The 21,237-nt window shown below is 34.3% G+C and overlaps 1 protein-coding gene across 4 annotated transcripts in view; it reads right to left on the reverse strand.

The window, feature by feature from the left end:
• Positions 1-21,237, reverse strand: part of TBC1D22A (TBC1 domain family member 22A) — a 202,458-nt gene that overhangs the window by 137,338 nt on the left and 43,883 nt on the right. For all 4 annotated transcript variants that reach the window (XM_050914810.1, XM_050914805.1, XM_050914797.1 and 1 more), the window contains one exon: positions 18,240-18,354. In XM_050914810.1, coding sequence (XP_050770767.1) covers positions 18,240-18,354 — 115 coding nt within the window. The remainder of the gene's footprint in view (positions 1-18,239; positions 18,355-21,237) is intronic.

Consider the following 21,237-nt stretch of genomic DNA (forward strand, 5'->3'; position numbering starts at 1 on the left):
CTGTTAATAATCTTACACTTGTTTTCAGTTGATCTGCCACAATTTCCTTAAGATGCAATAGGAAGCAAGATAAATACCTTTACACACCAGCATAAGAATGATGTTTTAAACATTAATCATTTTACTTGATTAGTATTAATTCTCTAAATAATTTTACTGCACATGGGGAATGTTATAATCTCCTTTGACCTGGATAACAAGGCAAATCACCATCTTCAAAAACACTGTAAGCTTGATTACTTTGACCTAACTTTTATGCTCATCAAAACTAATGTATGACCCTGCAAGTACTCTCAATTTGTTCTGTCACAAAAGAGTAAACACTTCATATACTTGTTCTCTAATTCCAGATTCTGCATAACAGTAACCAGTAAATCATTGAGAGACTTCCTTCAGTGGGCCTACATGCTTGCCAGTAAGATTTTTCTACTCAGGCTTTTTCTAGACTAGATTTTAACAGCAATTTTTTTTCCCCCAACACTACGTAGTACAGAACTTGCCCTTAATTCCTATTCATAACCCACTGCACAGACCTACAGAGAAATAGGCTTGTTTTTAAGAATGATAAATTTATTTGAAAAATAGGGAAAGTCTCAGCTCATGTTGTAAATTAAACAAAAGACATCGGTTCCTCGTAGGCTGCAGACTGAGATTACTGCTCAACAATTCAGCTATGAGAAAGATGAAAAATATCTTTACTACTTCAACAACTCTACCACCAAAACAGGGTATGAAAGAGAACTAAGTAAAGCAGGTGGCACCAACAGGTCTTTGACCCACAGAACTTGCATAATGCCAAATACAAGACTGGCAACCTCTTACACAGGTGAGAAATCTGGCCAGTAAACACAGTTTACATTTAGAAAAAAAGGTATAAGCCACATCCTTGAGTATGACATTATTGTGAAACAGGAGTCTTCAAAGCTTATAAGATGACAGCTTATCTTAAAAATGTATTTTAGCAACAATGAAGAACACAATGTTCAGCACAAATTCTTCTCAGAATAATCACTTCAATAGGTTTGCTGCTCTCAACGAAAACAGACTGCCAGGGAGAAGTGGTGCATGCGATACCAAGTTACAGCACTAGTAATTAGTATCAAGTATGCATGATGAGCACAGGATGCTGATCAGCGTTTTCTTAAAATACCTGATAAGGGAGTTTCCTGAGAAATCCAAAAGGTGCTTGGAGAACAGGAAATGAAAGATTAAAGGTTGAACATGTCTCCCAAATCACATTTTTTAATTACCTAGTTTGTGCTTATCATTTAATTTTTTAAAGCATCAAGCCTCTGTGTGCGCATACACACAAACACGCAGAGCACAAAACAGCAAGAATGGGACAAGAGTAAAACATAGTGTGGTCAAACAAGTCTAAAGCAAGCCTCAGGAACACAGGCCTTGCCTGTGTTAAGGTACAGGACTGATTACAGAGCTATTTTAGAGACAGTCACTCTAGCACTGTATTTTTTAAAATGGAAGAGCCTTCAAAAAGAATCTGTAAATTAATGTAGATTTAAAAAGGAATTATTTATTGGACAGGGAAAAAAAAAACTGCATTAAAGGCCAAAATGTATTTAAAAGATAAAAAAACAGTCTATGTATCTGCATATGCAAGGCTGAATTTTAAAAGTATTGAAAATTAATATTTCTTACCTGAAACTATAGAAAAAAAATTGTCTTGCATGTAATTACTTAATATTAAAAGGTAGGCAAAGAGAACTCATTTGAACAATCCCATAAACAGTAGTATGTTTAATACATTGCCTAGATAACTTAACCAGGCTAAAGGTTCAACTTTAACTTGGATAAATATAAAAATAATAAAAATTATCAAAGAAATTGTATGTACACAGAAAAACTTTTAAAAATTCAGAAGTTTAATTTTTTCAGTGATGAAAGACTGAAAAATTTGCCACTGTCAAGTAAGCTCAGCAACCATTTACATAGGACAATAACTCCATATAAGTATAAATTCACCCACTCCTGAAGAAATTTTTACTTTAACCTGTTACTGTCATTGAACTGAACAACTAAATAAATTCTCAAAGAAAAATGGATGGCAGAGGAAATAACTGTTCTTCAGTGACATTGTATGCACAAGTCTATGATAGTGGCAGTTTGCTGCAAATTCAAACTATGCGATATTGGTCAAATTTCTTCATCAAAATGACATGCTTCCTTATTTTGTAATCTCCCACGTCATTCACAGCTAATAAGAAAGAAATGCATCTTACAGAGTTCTTGCCTTATTTACAACAGAACCTAAGTACCATACATTATTTGTGCTTTTTAGCACAAATTGCATATACTGAACTAAAAGAAGCATATTTCAGCAGAATGAACTCTGACTGCACAGGCAACACTTCTTCTTATATTGTTGTGTGCATTCCTTAACTATCTTAATGTGCTGTGATTTACAATTTCCTAATGAAACTCCTACATAGGCATCTGTGGCAAACAAGCCAAAAGGCTTGCTTTATTCATGAGATTCAATCATATTTTTACATACTGTATAGGTATTTATCATGAAGATGAAGAAATAATCATGCCACATGGTACAACCTCTAGGAAAAAAACCTGCTCCATCTATTAAAAAATAAGAGTACGGTATCTTTATTTTTCTTCCCCTATGCTCCTGTAAGAAACGTAGTCTCTTTAAATTAGAGTTGTACTGTAATAAAGTAAATTTTTATCTTACAATTAACTAAAGACAGAACATGCAAATCAGTACAGAAACGTCTTTGATGAGAATACAATTCATAGACTCATAGAATGGTTTGGGTTGGAAGGGACCTTAAAGATCATCTAGTTCCAACCCCCCTGCCATGGGCAGGGACACCTTCCGCTAGACCAGGTTGCTCAAAGCCCCATCCAACCCGGCCTTGAACACTTCCAGGGATGGGGCATCCACAACCTCTCTGGGCAACCTGTTCCAGTGCCTCACCACTGTGCCTTTACCACAGCAAAGAACTTCTTCATTACATCTAATCTAAGTCTACCCTCTTTCTGTTTGAAGCCATTACCCCTTGTCCTATCACTGCATGCCCTTGTAAGAAGTCCCTCTCTGGCTTTCTTGCAGGCCCCCTTTAGGTACTGGAAGGCTGCCATAAGGTCTCTTCTTCATAAGACTATAAATTATTTTAAAAGTATTGGGTTTTATCAAAACTAATGTGCTATAAAAGCATTAAATATTTTCTGTTTCTATGAAATAAGGCAATTAAACCATATAGAAGAAAAATTGTTTTGCAAAAAAACTCCTTTTTTTTTCCTTTTTTTTGGTTATTGTGCTTAAGTACTTAATTTTTCACTTCTGCTTTATAGTTTGTTTTCCACAGCTTAAAGTAGAAATTAAAAAATTCATATTTCCCAAATTAAAAACAAGGAAAAAATCCCCATGCTGATGAAAAAGACGAATTACTTTTTGATTACTAGGATTAAAAAAGGTTTGCATTTAAACTACAAGCAAAGCCTACTCAATTTAAAGTTTCAGCATACAAACTTCTGACAACTGTATTTGAATTGGTTTGAAATCTGTAAAACATTATCAACTAACGATGTATCTCACTGAATATAAGACAAGAAAAGCTGTTTACAACTCTGTTTAAAGCTCTGATCCACCTAATTTGAAAACCTTCTTAGATCTTGAGATGCTACCGATCTATGCAACAGTATTTGAATGTTACATTTCTGACATTTGTACAGCATGTTATCATTGCTTAAGTAATTCTTTCTCTTTTAGCTTTTCTTCCTGCAAGTTACTTCATAATAAACACACAAAGTTGTGATATTTTGATGCCAAAAGCCATTAAAGTAATTTCCCAGTCTGTTGGAAAGCATGCTTGAGAAGATTTAGATCTGCGCCTCTGTGCTGCTTCACTATAGAAAGATGATCATTAATTATAACTATATGGAGACCATGGGGAGAGTAAAATGAATGCACAAGCCAGAACTAAAGTATGCTGCTCCCTTTGGAATACAAGTCTCTCCCACAGTTACATTAATTGTAATTAACTTTCTCCTCCTTCACAATTCATTCATTTTTACACCTGCAGAAATCTTTTGGTTTCTCTTCAATTTCATTTTACTGCTTCTACCATTATTCAAGATCTTGTTTTCCATTTATTCCCATGACCCAACATTTCCAGTTTGTAGTTTCAAATAAAATACTTTTCACTAACATCTCATGACTTCCTCACAGTACAAGTCTATTAGTTTCTTAACTGCCTTCAAAAATGAGACTACATAAACCACAGAAGGTATTTGAAACTTAACAGAAATGCATTATTTTTAAGGTAACATTCATATTATCAAATTCATTTAATTATTAAAATTCTGGGAGTGTGCACTAAGCATCATGAAATAACACGTCTTCTTTAGACAGATGCATTTAAAAATTTAGAAATGCATATACAGATGCAAAACAAACTTTAAAAATAGATAAAGTCCACATCAGTAATCATATTTATACACTTAAACACATCATCCTATGCACTAAAATAGGATTTTCCTTAGCAGAATTTTTTTTTATATACATGGGGAATAAAAATCCTTTTTCCTCCAGTGCTCTTTAGCATATCTCAGAGAAAAAAAAAAAACAGAGAAGAACTAGAAGTAAATACTTGAATAATACAAAAAGATTTGCCTGTTAAATCACAATCTGAGTTAGCTGAAAACCTCAAATACTTAAAAATCAGTAGAAAAGACTAGTTCTGACTTACTTATTCTGATTACTAATGACAAAAGTTTTGAGCTTGTTTTTTCTTACGAAAATGTAAATTAATATTTAATATAGAGTACAGTTAGATACTAGGCTAGAAGAAAATCCATATTAAGCTCTGAACTACCCGAGGCACTTGAAGTAGAACACAAGCAAGATTGTGGATCTCCAGCTGAAGAACAGTATAGAATCATAGAATGGTTTGAGCCGGAAGGGACCTTAAAGATCATCCACTTCCAACCCCCCTGCCATGGGCAGGGACATCTTCACCTAGACCAGGTTGCTCAAAGCCCCGTCCAAGCTGACCTTGAACACTTCCAGGGATGGGGCATCCACAACTTCTCTGGGCAACCTGTTCCAGGGTCTCACCGCCCTCACAGTAAACTTTGCTTTAAAAGAAAAAATCAAAATAGAATAAAGTAAAATAAAATAAAAATCACATAGCTAATGGAGCATTTGTTATGGCCTCACAGACTTACTTGGAGAGAATGGAAATGCCTGGTAGTAGTAAAATGATGTGGAATAAACTTTCAGGAAGAACAGAGACAGCAGAGACAATCTGTAGTCTAAGAAGCAATTCTGCTCACCAGTCAGCAGAAATAGAAGACAAACTAGTATAATTATGCTACCTCAGCATTTTTATAACTCATGTGTTTAATCACAATATAGAATTAAATTAATGAAACTTAAAGGTCTTGAAGAGTTCCTGTAGTAAAACACAGAAGGTAGCATGCTGAGTAACTCAAACTGGATGAATCTCTCAGTGAGCTGAAACCGTATAGGCAGAAATAAAAAAAAGCATAGTCAGAAAAAAAGCAAGGCAGGGTTTGGAACATGAACATGTACCTTGTCACACCAACTGACTTATTAGGGAGAAGAACACAAGACAATTTTACAGACACAAAAGCTGTTTTCATGAAGAGATATTACCACATTATAGAAACATTAATTTCATTTTGTTAGAAACCTTTGATTAGTCCCATTTGACCTTAGAAATTTCTTATTAATTTAGAGGTTTGTTCTATACATCTCTTATAGCAAAAATACAAAAGAATTCCTCTGATTCTGTCCATAAGACAGGGTCTGGAAAGTTTCTTCACAGGAAACATCTAAGCAAAGAATCCATGCAGCTCCTCCGCTATGGGGTGACATTTCATAGGTTCCCTTCCCACCTCTGTCAGACTTTTTGACTCTTTGATAGGCTTCCTGGCACTGATATGATTGAAGAAACTTTATTAGTAACTTTCAAGTCCCTACCTGGCTGTTCCTCTAAAATGTAAAACCATGATAGTCATCTAAAAGGAGATATAACTTCCTGGACTTATAAACTCCTTTCCATGCTTCACATTTTGATTCTGCTTTTCAAAAAAGTCTTCACACCACAGCTCTACTACGAATAACAAATGGAGGCTGGGCCATACATTGTAACATACTGATCAGTAGTCTTAACATACTCTTCTTTCATATGATACACAAGCATGCAGACAAAGACTAAAAAAAAAAAAAAAACCACCAAAAAAACAAACAACCACCCCAAAACCAACCCAAAACCTGCAGATGCCTCCACTTACAATAATGTGGAGAACAGAAGAACAGATAGCAGGAAGCTTTAAGTGTAAGGAAATACAATCCAGTTATTTTTGCCCTAACAGCAATAAGAAATTTTTGTACTATAACAAGGTATTATGTTAGGAAGAGTAGGAAAATGAAGGTAATCTTACGGCTACAGACAAATGATTCAAAAAAATTTATATGAAATGGCAATTGCCATTTTTTCAGTTACTATCTTATGCCAACAAAGATCAAAAATTTTCATTTAGTTCTCTATTTAACAAGAAAGCCAGTCATACAAAGCAGCATCTTTAAGATAGAAACAATGAATTCAAATAGTGGTAGCTGGAAGTAATTACTAACAGTCATCAGAAATTGTTAAGTCTGATAAATCCTCTGTCTGACACTTACTTTAATCTTTGAGATAGTGTTTGCTTCTCAATAGTTGCTCTTACAGCTCTTCTCCATAGCCAATCTTTCTTAATCCCTTTAGACACTTTTTTTTTAAAGCTTGTCAGCCAAACACAGATCAAAAATATAGCAACTGTTGCTTACTACACTTCCAATGAAAATACTGTACTATGATAATTAGATATATCACTCTTTTGAAATACTTATTTAGGTAGCTTAAAGTGACAGCTTTGGGACTCAGAACACACCGACTTAGTATGTAGGTGCCACTTTGAAATATGAAGAGCATTTTCTAACATGACAAGTCTGAATGAATCAGATAATTTCTTCTTAAGTACATAAAAGTCCTTTCCTTTTATTCAAAGTCCTACAAAAATAATGCTGACATTAAAAAAAAAAAAAAGGAAGTTTTTTTTTTAAAAAAACACATTTTTCCCCTCCCTTCTCCCAAAGAAAGGGAAAGTTACTTTTTAATATAACACAGTTTTCCTGTGAACATATATTCATAAGAAATAATTTACCTTTTTAAATTTGAAATATCTGAGTAACCTCTAATGTAGTCTTAGTACAAATCCACCATTTTCCATTTTGTCTAACTTTTCTATTCCTCTTATTACCATGTTTAATTTGACTCAGAACAACTAAAGTTAGGAAGAATAGCTTTTAAAACAGAAAGCATCTTTCCTTTTACACTTTATTTATAGAAATTGGATCAAATTGCATCAGATAAATCAGGGAGATTACACTGAAGAACTGTTCTTAGACAAATATATCTTTTCAGCTTGTTTTAGGACATTATGAAATTAGTATAAGCACAAAGGAATAGACAAAATACTTTCCAAAGTAAAAAGAAAAACAACTTAAATATGTACTTCTCTTATTTATCAAATAGAAGCTCATGAGAAAAATTTTAAACCAAACTGTCATCTTGAATTATATTTTGATAATTTGCCCACAAAACTGTGTTGAATATATAACTGTTCAGTAATATAAAACCCAAAGACAGCATTATCTGAAAATTGTTTGAATAATCAAAAAATACCATGAATATCTAGACCATAAATAGTAACATTATAAAGCAATGCAATAATCCTATTAAGATTTAGCAAAGTCTACTTTACACTTTGAAAATAGAAAGCAAACTTTCAAATTAGATGCAAACAGTAACAGTTAGAGAAGATTCATCTACTAGAGTTTTATGTAGACAACTATGACAGCTGTTCTTTCTCCCTTGTCCTCCAAACTTGAATTCAGATTGATAACTGGAGTATGAAAGAATAAATGCAACAGAGAGGTTCATTTAATAATAAAACTAAAGTATTATTACTTTATTTTTCAACAGATCATGAGTTTGGGGTTTTTTCCTTCTGTATGTTTTATGACTTAAAACAAACCCAGTGTTTTGATTTCATGAGCCAAATTCTGACAGCCCTGGTAACTCTACTAACATACAAAATCGCACGTATTTTAAGTTTTACATCAACATGATGATAGTCCCTGTTAGTGACTCTTTTTTTTTTTTTTTTTTTTTCAAAGGCATCTTTCATATATACTTTACGTACTGGGTTTTTTTCCCATTCAGTATTAACATTCAAGACTCTATGCTTTAGTTATGTGGACTGGCCTTTCTTTGAAGGCAATTTAAAAGCTTAAAAAAAGTCTGAAAGACTAATACACCTCAAAATTTCAGGGTTTGAGTTTTTGTTTTTTAAACAGAAACTCATAAGACACTATGAGCAACTAATACCATTACTCAAAATATTAATTTTCTCTCAGATAGAGAACTAAAAATAACAGGCAATTAAGCAGTTGGATATACTTACTAGAATAATCTTAATGTGTCTTTTTCACTTCTGACAGCAATTGTTAACCACAGCCAGAGAATTCTAACTTTAATTAAGCTTATTCCACTTCAAACAGATAGGAACCTTTTTTAAAAGTATCCACAAAAAAGTTTTAGTTGAAATACATTAATTTTTCTCCTGACAGATAGTGAAGCTGAGGGTACATCCTACTTCCTCAACTAACACACCCTTATGAGTTAAATATCCAGCACTATTACTACTATACATCTGTAATCAAACTAAAAGAAGATATTTTAGCAGAGCCCACACTTTATTCAAACTTGCAATATATGCCAGTTCATGAGAATAAGAATTTTGATTTTCAGTTTGTGTGGTTAACTGAATGGATTTTCAAGAACTTAATTTTGTTTCAATGGAGGTCATGAAGATGACTGGAGTTATTTTCTCCATCCCATCAGTATGATACAACTTTGAACACTTTGGTTATAAAGATCCATGGAACAACTTAAAAAAAATAAAATTATAGAAAACATGACAGAAGTAACATTAAAAACAATTCTATATATGATAAGCAAAGAAAGGCAGCAAAGCCTAAGCTTTGCCACCTTTCAGGGGAAATTTCAGGGGGACTAAAAAAAAGTTTGTGTATCAATTTTTTTTTTTTTTTTTAAATTAGCCTTGAAGTTGAAACTGATAACTAGAAAACTTACATTCACAGTGCTTGGTTATCACAATTATTGATAAAAACTTGTTCAGTCAGTCTCAAATCTTTCTCCAAGAAGTCTATTGGATGCAACCATGCATCCAACGTTTCAGATGAACTGTTATAATTAGCTCGGAAATCTGACAGTATATTGAAGAGAGTGAAATCAAAATTGAAACACAGAGTTCGAGAAGGATTGATTTTGCAAAACAGTATTGTCTATTATAATAAGTCAAGGCCACTCAAGACAGTACTAGAAAGTAAAAATACTAGAAAAGCAGGTTGCCATACCCTACATCCGTTTGTTGAGATGCTTTTATGAGTGCTCCCTAACTTGCTAAGCAAAAAATAAGTGGAATTCACAAAGAGTTATCATAAGCGTGCAGTTTAATAATACAGCTAAAGCAGTCTAAGAGCTACCTGGCCTTAAACAGAGATCTTGCTTCTCCCTTCTTCCCTAGCATGCTCCTATCCCCACGTCAGCACTGATGTTCATCTCTGATCCTTGAGATGAGAGCAGAAAGTTAAATCATTAATTTTATTATGGGGCTAGTTTCCTGCCAGTTCAACTGAACTGATCCACTGTGCCAGAGAAAAGCCAATGCTGACCAAAGAGAGAAGACAGGAATGCATGTTTGGGGTTGGAAAAGAGAAAGTAAAGCTACCCATTTTGACAGCAGCAAGCCCTGATTTAGCTGTGTGATCTAAGCACCTGGCAAGCAAACTCTTTTCTGTCCAGTTAACCTGATTTGGAAATACTCAAATATGCAGCTCCACTGTTAAGTTTAAAGAGCAGTGAAATGAAGCTAGAACAGGCAGGGTACACTGACCTCTTGAAACAACAAATGGGATCTGGAAGAAGATGAATTCTACAGCACATAAGAATCTAGTTCACGCAGTTCCAAGCCCTTACTGGGAATCAAATATATTTAATGAGTAAAATATACATAGCAATATACTATCACGCAACTACACCAAACAGTTACTCGTAGATGTGTGCTCAACTGCTCATTATTAACACCTTCTCAAGGTTACTATACTCCAAGAAATGCCAGCAGCACTAATTGGGTTGGTACAATTAGCTAAAAATCCACTAATTAAATAACTAAATCACCTCATTTTGACCAAAGCAGACTAAGAGAGAGCTTATGCAGACATATTCACTCATATATTTGATACGGAATGCCACCACTGACTTGCCGTGGGTTAAGAAATTAGGGAAAAACAGTAGGGAATAATCTCTATCACCAGTAAGCCACACACAAAGTGCATACCTGAGTAAAGCTCAACTACATTCATCAGGGCTTCTACTATTATAACTATATGAAAAAATAGTCCTTAATTGAAATAGTTATATAAGTCTAAGCCAGAACAAAGTGCTCACTACAGAATTAGTCAAACTGCAACTAAAAAATTAATATTCCAGCAAGTCATGCTGAAAGACAAAGATGAATTTGTCCAGGTAAATAATTAAAATAAAAATCCAAACACAAAAACAAAAGGATCAAAAGATCAAAGGCGATTTATAGTTCATTGGCCCCCTATTAATCAATTCTCTCCATTCCACAAGTCCTGCAGACATATTTGCCCTCCTTCATGCTCTCTCATTCCCTAACCCTTCATAAACCAAGCATGAGATGTCCCTTAATATTATCCACATTTTCCTTACAGTTCTGTTTGCAATGCCTCCAAATATACTGCTTTATTAACCAACCCTAGACACAGCAGTATACTATGGCAAGCACTGCTAGCTGACAAACAATTTAAACAATTCACTGCTAGTTATTTTCACATGAATTCTCCTCCTTGATTAAAGTGAATACAAGGATATAAAATAATAAGATTTCTTTGCCCAATTAGGCCTGAAAAACTATATTATATATTAATAAAGAAAATTGCTCAGACATTGTGAATGATTCATTTTTCTTAAGTGAGACATAGATAAAAACAAATGAACAATTTAAAAATATAATCTAGCCAAGTCCTTCAAAAGAGTGCTTAGGTTTTTTTAAAGCACTAAAATGTAGGTCTATATTTTTATCTCCTTTGGTGCAATGTAATTTACCTGGAGGAACTTCGAAGTTTTTTCACCAGAACAACTCAAAAATATTTAAATGAAAAAAAAAAAAAAAACCAAAAACCACCAACCTTCTGAATTACAGAAGGATATGCATGTATTTTAAAGTGATTACAAATTCTCAGAAAACACTGCTTCTTCACAAAGATCAATTATAACAGGACTATAAACATCAGAGTCTAAAAATTGCAGTGACTTAAAAATAGGGCAATTAGTACTTTCCGCACAAAAAGAATGGTTGCATTCCAACTGAGGAATCTGATAGCTGGTATAAAACAGAAGACGTAAGGAGGAAATGAGACCTATAAAAGGGTCTCAGGAAGCTCCTAAATAAAGTAGAACAAGCCAAATCATAAGAAACAAACAGGATAAAACACGATTTAGCTGCACAAAGTCTATTTAATAATGAGTTAGGAAACATGCTGTTAGGACTCTCTTTCAGCACCTGTCATTTCTAGCTCCTTTCCCACTGCAGTCAAAATCAGTGCTGCTACACAGCACAGAAGACTGGTACAGAAGTAGCAAGCAAGTCCTCTGCACTGTGGACAGGCACCACACAGGTCTCTGCTTACTTGTGGACCTTCTTCACCTCTTCCATGGTGCAAAACAGGAATCATCAATGTGTACAACCAAATTAAAATGCTGTTTATCTTACTCATCACAGTCCTCCCTCTCTTCAGCTACTCTGAACCACTATCAAAATACTTTCACTAGACAATAGATTGGCGCATTAACAGGGTCAGAGTGGGGGAACATATTCCTAGAAATTAAAAAAGTGAACGGCTGTTATCTCAAAGCGAGCTAAGATAATGTTGAACAATTTCTGCATCATGTTATAGTTATATATATATGTACATATGCACATACTAAGTGTTTCATAATACATGAAAGCAGAGAGTGCTTCAAAAAGAATTGACAGGTAAGTCAAAATTTCAGATCACAGAGCAGGTTGTGTATGTTGCAGATCTTTTAGAGGAATGCACATGATGTTTTCTGGACTTATATAGAAGATGGAATTGGGTTTTCAGTATTTTCAAGACTTTAATTCAAAAGAGTTTTGTGTAAGTTTCCTTCATTCCTTGCCCACCCAAATCACACAGATAACAACATTCCATTCAATTATCAAAGAATATTTCATAGAATATTGTTCATGTTTATGAGAATTTCAGTCAACTTCACTGATGTCATGAGTATTACTATAAAAAATCATGGAAATTATTAAGAAGCAGCACTGAAATATACCTTTGTATGTGGAAACTACATTACTGGTGATTTGCATTAATGAGAGAAAATTTAATGTGATCAAATAGAACTTGTGGCATTGAATTTTCATATCACAGAAGAGTGATTTAAATTATTTTGAATAGTTTTTATGCAAGTTTTACAATGGTTTTAGAAAATTAGGAAATATTTTCTTAATACTTTTACAACTTGCAAGAAAATGTTAAAATGTCAGTTATGCTTCATGTCAGTACTTCTATGCAAATTTAATTTCTGTAAGTTTCATAAATAATTTCAAACAAATGTGTAAATAAAGACATTTTAATACAGTATTGTTCAAAAACACATATTTATTTAAACAAAGAAAAGCATTAAAACAGTAGAAGTTTGTTACAAAGTGTAATGCCAAAATTATCAGAAAAGTTCAAGAGCATACAACAATTGCAAATAAAATCTTTTCATCTCTCAAACTGAAGAAATCCCTCATATCCCTGAACACTCTGTCCTGGGAGGTTTTCCAGTATTTATTTCCTGGTAAACCAGAAGACAGCAAGGAAGATTCTATCAGTCTCCAACCACTTGAAGGGCCTGGAAGAGGGAAAAGCATCCAGTTAATCCAGTTATAGCTCCTTGTACAACTTCCATTTTATCAAAACAATTTGTCATTCCTTCAGTTTCACTCAGTCTCTTCTAAGTAGAATAACTACAAATATGTTACATCTTTTCCACTTTATCTCCTCAAAACTCCAATGCATGAGCCCTATTCATAATTCTCCAAGGACTAGTGAATTGGTGGAACTGAATAAGAAAGGTCTAGGTGTTTAGATAGCAGGATTAATTATCTCAGATTAATTTCCATACTGCAGCGATCAAGGTTTCAGCTTGGTCTTGTAAAGGAAATAATGCATGCTAAACAAAATTTTACCTTCTAACCCTGTAAGTATGAGAAAAACCTTCTAGCAGCTCTCTGGAGTCAGTGGGTTAATACTCTTTGCTCTCTGGCTTACTGCCTCATATTCAGAAATTCAGTTTTATGTACATTCTAAACAGATTTACTTATTGCACAAAAATTACAACTCTCCTGAAAAAAAAAATCTCTGCTAAACTGACAACTTTTTCATATTTTATAAACAAACACTGAGGAATTACCTCAGATACAGCCATGATACTCCAACATTACTCCAACTATACTATGAAAATAACAATTTTAGATACAGCATTCAACAAACTACAGAAAAAAAACCAAATTAGTAGTTTTAAATTTAATTATTTGCAGCAGATATGATGAAAAGGAAGGAAAGGAGGCAATAACCAGTATGAAATCTCATTTTAAGGACAGGAAGACTTCCTATGACACGAGAGGGAATAGGAAGAAAGGTAAGCAAGGGACCTATAGACAGATGATGGCTTTTCCAGGACCAAAGAATATTTATGTTCTCATAGTAACATTGGTCTGGGACTAAATCCCATCCCAATCCCATTAGGATTTGGGCCTGGATTAATTACTCCATAAAGTCATGGCAGTATCAATTTAAAAAACACTAGGTAACAGAAGTTGCATTTAATGCCTTCTACAAAAGGATTTAAAATCACAAGAAAAATACTTACAAAGGTAAGACCCCTCTTTCCAAAGTTTTCAGTTCGTGAGTTCTTGTAAGCATCCTCAAATTGTCTCAAACTCCTCTATTGCAAGATTACAGACAACATCTCAATTGCCATTGCAGTCTTCAGCAGCCTCATTTTTCTTGACATTCTTTATCCAACAAAATGATGAAGTGCTACGATAGTGTTCATTTTCTGCCCTTGACTTCCTAACAACTCCTAATTTTCTCTTGATCCAACACTGCCAGGGGTCTCAGTGTTTTCACACAGCCATTCCACTTAGCAATGGTCTGACATGCATCCTTATTATGATGGTGTTTTTCTTGAGCTTTCATCCCTCTGGAGGGTGAATAAATCCAGGTCCTCTCTGTGGTTCTAGATATACACACAAGGCCCAGTGAATACTGAAATGCAGATGTAGTACTGAAATGTCAGATGTAGTGAAGTGTAGCTGACTCCATGAGCAAGAAACCACAAGCAACTGTGCAGCACAACTTGATACTTGGAAACAACGTAGATCAACAGGAACCCAGAGCAACAGGAAGGTGTACAAAGAGAACAACATGTGTGGCAACTTGAAATAGGACTTGCAATCCAGTGCAAAATTTCCTTATTCACATTAAGTCAGTGAACAGTGAGCAGTCACATGCTATATCTTATCTCATTAACAAAAACACCTCTGGAATTGCATCCACACGGACAAGATTCATTTCAACACAAACTAATATGCTACAAAGACACAGAGCTTTCAGAAAAGCTGTCCTGATAGTAATTAGCATTTGTTCTGACAACATATAACACTGCTATGTCATGTAGGAGGTTAGAAGCAAGCACAAAATAGTTTTCCCATACCACTAGTGTTTGAAATTCCAAAGAAGCTGTTATATTATGGCAGAATAAGCTTATAGATCTCTAACATTTTTCATGGCGGGGGGGGGGGGGGAATGTTGAGACTGACGCACACAATCACCTGGTATGAGAAAGCTAAGGTTTAAATTCCTCCTCCTCCTAATTTAGACCAGAAATCCTAATCTGAATCTACTGTGTTCCAGCAGGGGCTGGTATCTACCCCTTCTGAAATTTTCTTTAATTGCGGTTGTGCCTCTCCTGGCTTGGTTTGACAACCAAGTTTTATCTTGCTGAAAATGTTACAGTATTCTGCTTTTATTGCAGAGTGGGGAACTAATGAGACATTACCAAATTACACTTTTATCATACCTACACTGCTGGAAAGGTTGAAAGAACGCTCTCAACATTGAACATATTCAATTCCTACATTCAGTCACTGAACCTATTCTAAATGTGTGAACCTATGTGCTAAAATTAGATACCTCAATCCATACTAAACCATCAAAACATCTATGACTTCAGTCCTTATAAGAAGACCCACAAACCTACTTTTTGGCATTTATATTTGAATGAAAAAAAGTTACTAGGCAAGTAAATTATCACTTCCATACATGTCATTTGTATCTTCAAAAGTTCTTTAACAACACTTTTCCAAATGGTTTCTGGATGTCTTTAGAAGAGCAGAAAGACTCCCATCACTAGAATAAATGTCACACACTTGTTATGCAAGATTAAGGATTAAGGTCTCTCTCAGTTGTCATAAAGCTAAAATAAACATGGCTTTCCTCCTGCCAAAATATTTGACAAAACTGCAACTGTGTGTAAACATTATCAGGATATACCGTCAGATGATCTAATCAGCACAGATTTATTATTAATGGCATTGTTAATAATAAGAATTTATTATTAATCTTTAATAATCCTTTAGGATCTTTCTTTTTTTTAATTACAGAAAGAACCTAAAATAAAAGGCTTTATCACTTTCAGTGGCATGAATCAGGACCCAAGTGACTCAGAACTGCAACACAAAGGTTTCAGTTAAATTGAGAAAAATACAAAAATCAATAGTTAAAAGAAAGCAATAAATAAAGCAATTTAAGGTATAAATCAATATTCACTTAAAATCAGAGCAAAAAAATAAGATCTAGAGTAAAAATCTAAGGTAAATACAGACTATTACTAGAGTAAATATTAAATACACTAACAGTGTAAACATTTTTTGCTAGGAAACTTCTGCAATTCTGCATTTATTTCTATCTAAATTACTTAAGCACAATTCATAGTCTGAGTTTTGAATCCTTCTATGATTTTATTACAAATTTCAAGATTTTTGAGGTACTTCATAAATTTAATGTCCCTGTTTCAAGTTTAAGTAAAATGCACACTCTTATTCATTCTAACTTGAATGTATTCACTCAATATAACTTGAATATATTAGAAAGACTCAAATCAAAAAGCTAAAGACAAATCTTGGAAAGTTTTTATATGTCACTGGGGGAAATAACTGCTGTTAGCACTTAGCCAGGACCACCACTATACTGAAGGAAATACCTTCATTTCAGTATTTTTCTTATCATATAGATATTAGCTTTTAAATGAGCTTTCAGAATACAGTTTTCTGAGTTTCATACATTTTCAGTGGCAAAATATCTTTTACGGTTGTTAGTTTTTGAGTTTTGTCTTTCTTCACTGGACACTTACTGGAACTGCTATGCTCTCCAATATGAAAATACTGACAAACTGGCAAATACATTAACAATCACCAGGGTCTCCAAATGTAAGTTGGTGGTAAAGACAAACTTATTTACCATATTAATTAAATGGTCTATTTAACATGGAATATCAATTCTCTAATCACATCTCATTTGAACTTCTTATTTCAATTAACAACCCTAAAGTCTACTAGAGACCCTACTGTTCTAGGATCATTAAGAACATTTTCATTATCTGTCAAATGAGGGAGTAAAAGGCAGAAACTGCAAGTACTCTCAGGAGTAGGCCTCTACCCTACTTAAGAGATGATTAGGGAGAAAGCAGCAGTAGTTCTCATTAGTTGCTTAGCAATGAAATGTCCCCCTATGAAACAAGAAATGAACAACGCAACAGAGGTGTTGCCATGCAAATGAGTAAATGGATAGTCTATCATCCACTCAAGGATAATCTGTCCTTCATTAAATCTAATCAATCTGGATTAAGACACCAGTGGGTATCTTGCATAGACAAAGTAGGAAGAATCCACTATATACAGCCTCACTGAAGTAGCCAGACAACACATTGCTCAAGTTTACATATAAGCACTGTGTATTTTCATTGTATGTGTGTATGACAAATAGAAATACAAGGAAAACAGTTTTAATTCAAGCCAGATTAACATAGTCATTTTTACTGTTTAACCTTACCTTTTATATCCATAGTTATACCCAAATTATGAATGAATTCTTGTTAATGATTAGCCATACTCTTAATGTTTATAAAGACTTAAATACTAATCTATAAATTTAAGATATGAATGATGTTCTAGTAAGAGATGAGCATTTAACCAACATCAGAGCTGGCCAAATAAAAAAAAGTTTTCAAAAAGTATACTCACATATAGGGCCACAAACTCAACAGGAATACAGCTGTTTATGCTACTATTGTTACTACTGTTGTAAGCCCCAGAATTCAGTTTAATAGCCTCCCTCTACTTTAGTTTCCCCGCCACTCATTTAAAAGGTCTCCTTGTTTCATGGAGTTTTTTTTCTTGGTTTGGTGTGAGGGTTTTTTTCACTCTTGTTGTCTGGTTTTGTTTTTTTTAAACACCTGCTCATTTCATATGTACAGTTTAAAGTTTTCACAAAAAATGTACATTAGAAGACAGAGAGAGAAAAAGTGAGAATAAAACCACCTATGAAGAAAAAAGTATCAGGAGTGGCGAACACTTCTTAACTAGAAATCAAGATGAAAGTAAGATCCAGATTGTGCTTCTTTCCCCTGCTTTCAGATCTGACAAATGAGAATGCTGTCTGCAACTTCTACAGAGGGTTTTGTTTGGTTGGTTTTTGTTGGGGAGGGGGGAAGTTGTTTGGAATAAAAACCTGAAAGATTCCTAACTCCTCTGACTACTTACACAAAATCTAATTGCTTCTCAGTCTATATTTAAAGACAACTATACAGATTTATAATTACAAAAATTTATGATAAAATTCATGTATCAAATTATGCTTTGATTAGCTCATCCAAATCATTATTCAGATTAAAATGAAGATGCTCTTCCAAAATGAGTACCCGTTCATAATTCAGTATTAAGACAAATCTTACCTATATATTCACAAATGAAGACTACGAAAAAAGGAGTAACAAGATCATTTATGCCCTGAACATATCCACTGGCTGGATGACGTATTGCCCAGATAAACAAAATTCTTTCAAAGATCTGAAAAAGAGTTAAAGAAACTATCAGATAATTTATCAAGTGATGAGCACATTTTAAACAAGACACTTGAAAATTATACAAGGACAAATTTAATATCATAGAGTTACTAGTATAAAAACATGCCTACAAAAGCATAAATGAACACTGGTATTCATAATTAACTTCCAGTGCTAAGTAAGCTTCTCAGTTCTTCAAAAGGAAGCACTTTCAGGATATTAGCACATGTTAAAACCAACCTAGTATATAATTCAGTTACAGTAGTTACAACAAAGTAGCACTTCTTCACTGGAGCTTTTCTAATAATATAAAATTCCTCTTTCCTCAAGAGACAGAAATATTTAATCATCTTCCCATGATTTTTCACCTCTTTGAAAGAAGTATTTTATCAATATAGTATTCTATTTATTCCTAAATAACAGAAAGAAGTACTTCATATAGCTTAGATTTTTTAATAACATGCCCATAAAAAGAGATTCCATAATAGTTAAGCTTGCCCAATACTGCAGTGTGGGGTTTTAGACTTCAGAAGCATGTATACTGGTTAATAAAAAATCTGAAAAGATCAGGAAATGTAGAAATAAGGCAACTGCCTGCCGTATCACATAACCTCACTCCCTCAACTCTGTAAACTGTACCTTGCCTAGGATCTGCAAAAGCTCCTAAGGCCACAACATATCTGATCATGGGAAGGACAGCATGAGAAAAGTACAGAGCAGGGAAATCACAGAACTTCTCTCTGATACAATTTAGGTCTGTGACAAGCTATATTTCCTCTCAATTATTTGCTTCTGAACATGCTACATGTCTTCAAAATGCTGCAAACAAGCAGCAGAGTGAAAGCTGCTACGTGCTTTGCCCTAATTACAGGTACTCAATCAGGTATCTTCTGAAGCAAAAGAACATTTGCTCTTTCCCTGGAAGGTCTGCCCAAGAAGTCAGAATGCAGAGGCGGGTAAGTGGAGCAGAGGCAGGAGAGCTCAAATTAAAGGACTATGTTGATCTTAAGAGCAGGCCTCAACACTAATAAAAAATGGGAGACTTTGTAAGGACCCCAAGGAGATTGTGTAGTTTGCTGCAACCCCAGAAGAGAATGAATGCTCAGGCTTCAAGAAAGCCCATAAAAGACCTGCCCTGAAAGGATGCAGAGAAAGTTGAGTTTATGAAGGCTGTATTATTTCTATTCAATCTCACTTCAAGTTTTTGCTAGATTAAGAAGTTTACTATTCTAATTCTGTCTTAAATAAAATCTTATTCTTCAGTTTAAAAGCCCTCTTGCAGTCATTTTCAAGTAAGGAAAGGTCTAGGCATATATGACTCGCATCTGGGTGCTTGAGAGTCCCATCACAGGCTTCCACATGAGCTACCTGAAGCTGAAACACATTTGCACTTTTTGCTTTGACAAAAGTCCCATATATCAACATCTACCCTTCTCCCACAGACTTTCTTTTGAGAATCAACTTTCCTGAATCTCCAGGTTTTATGTTTCCCTGGCATGCTGAAAATCCACAGAACAAGGGAGACGGTCAACAACAATAAACACGAAAAGCTTTGGTGGGCACTGAAACACAAGCCTTAACACAGCTCATGTCTGATCCATTACAGCTACAATTAAGATTCAGTTTTTGCTCAGTGTGATTTCAGTTTTGGGGCAGATTAGGCAGAAAGGGAGGTATTCATTTAGCACATTCTCCATAAAAGCCTCTTGTTTTCATCAGCCAAAATGCTTATTCCTTTAGCTATAAATTCTTCTTGGTGCTAGTCCTATCACCTTATGCTTTTTAATATGCACTGCACACTAAACTGAAAAAATACCAACCTCTGCCCATCAGGCAATAGCTAGTGGGGTTTCATTGTCTATCAACAACTGTATAGAGACCTTAAGTTCTGCCATTTACAGCTTGCTTTTACGTTTGCATAATTAGACCTTTATGAAATTACAGTTGTTTATGTCTTTTTTTTTACTATTATTGGAAAACTGCAAATCTATCTAGGTTACTTAGCTCACAGCCATCCTTCCTGCTTCTGTCAGTTGCCATTTCTAGTTTCAGTAACATTAGTTTTTCAGTATTATCAGTGTTATCATTCTGTGTTTCACTTGAAATATAGGACATGTTTAACATCATGCAAATACAAATAACTTTCTTGAAAACAAATATCAGATAGAGTTAACTAGAAAAATCTATTTAAACAGCAACTGCTGGATGTAGAATAGTGTTATGCGCTAGGCTAAACAAAAAACTCCTGGTGTGAAGGGGTTAAAAAATATGCACAGTGAGAAACAAACAAACAAAAAAAAACACAAAAAACCAAAAAAACCCAGTAATTCAGTAACAGCTATCAAAATACCCACTGTAAAAGTTATAAAAATAGTGCTTTTCTTGAAGGCATGTCTCAAGTCAAACAACCCCCAAATTTGTACCAACCTTTCCTTTCCTCAGAACCTGATAATACACATAGTTTGCATTGCAAATTGAGATGCCTACAGATTTCAAAGCATTTTTAAAATCCAGGTATGAAAAATAAGGGGGAGGGCGCGTTTGGGTTTTTTGTTTGGGTTTGGGGGGTTTTTTTAATATTATTGAGCAGGAAGGATCACTCAGTGATTGGCACATCAGCTTTAATATCCCCAAATGGATCTAATCAGAAATTCAACAAATACACACTGAAATAGTGTTTTCAATTTCCTACCCATTTTCATAAAGTTTCATTTACTGTTCTGAATTGAAAAAAAATGAGCACTGAAAACCTGAAAGGCAGACTGATTTAAGTTTCTATACAGCACTCATCACTGTGTTCAAATAGGACTCATTAAAAAGGTCACTTTCCCAAAAGGTTTACTTCTTGATTTCCAAACCAGCAACAGAAACTGGAATTACTTTTCTA

Source organism: Gymnogyps californianus, chromosome 1, assembly GCF_018139145.2.
Source record: "Gymnogyps californianus isolate 813 chromosome 1, ASM1813914v2, whole genome shotgun sequence".
NCBI classification, from domain to species: Eukaryota; Metazoa; Chordata; class Aves; order Accipitriformes; family Cathartidae; genus Gymnogyps; species Gymnogyps californianus.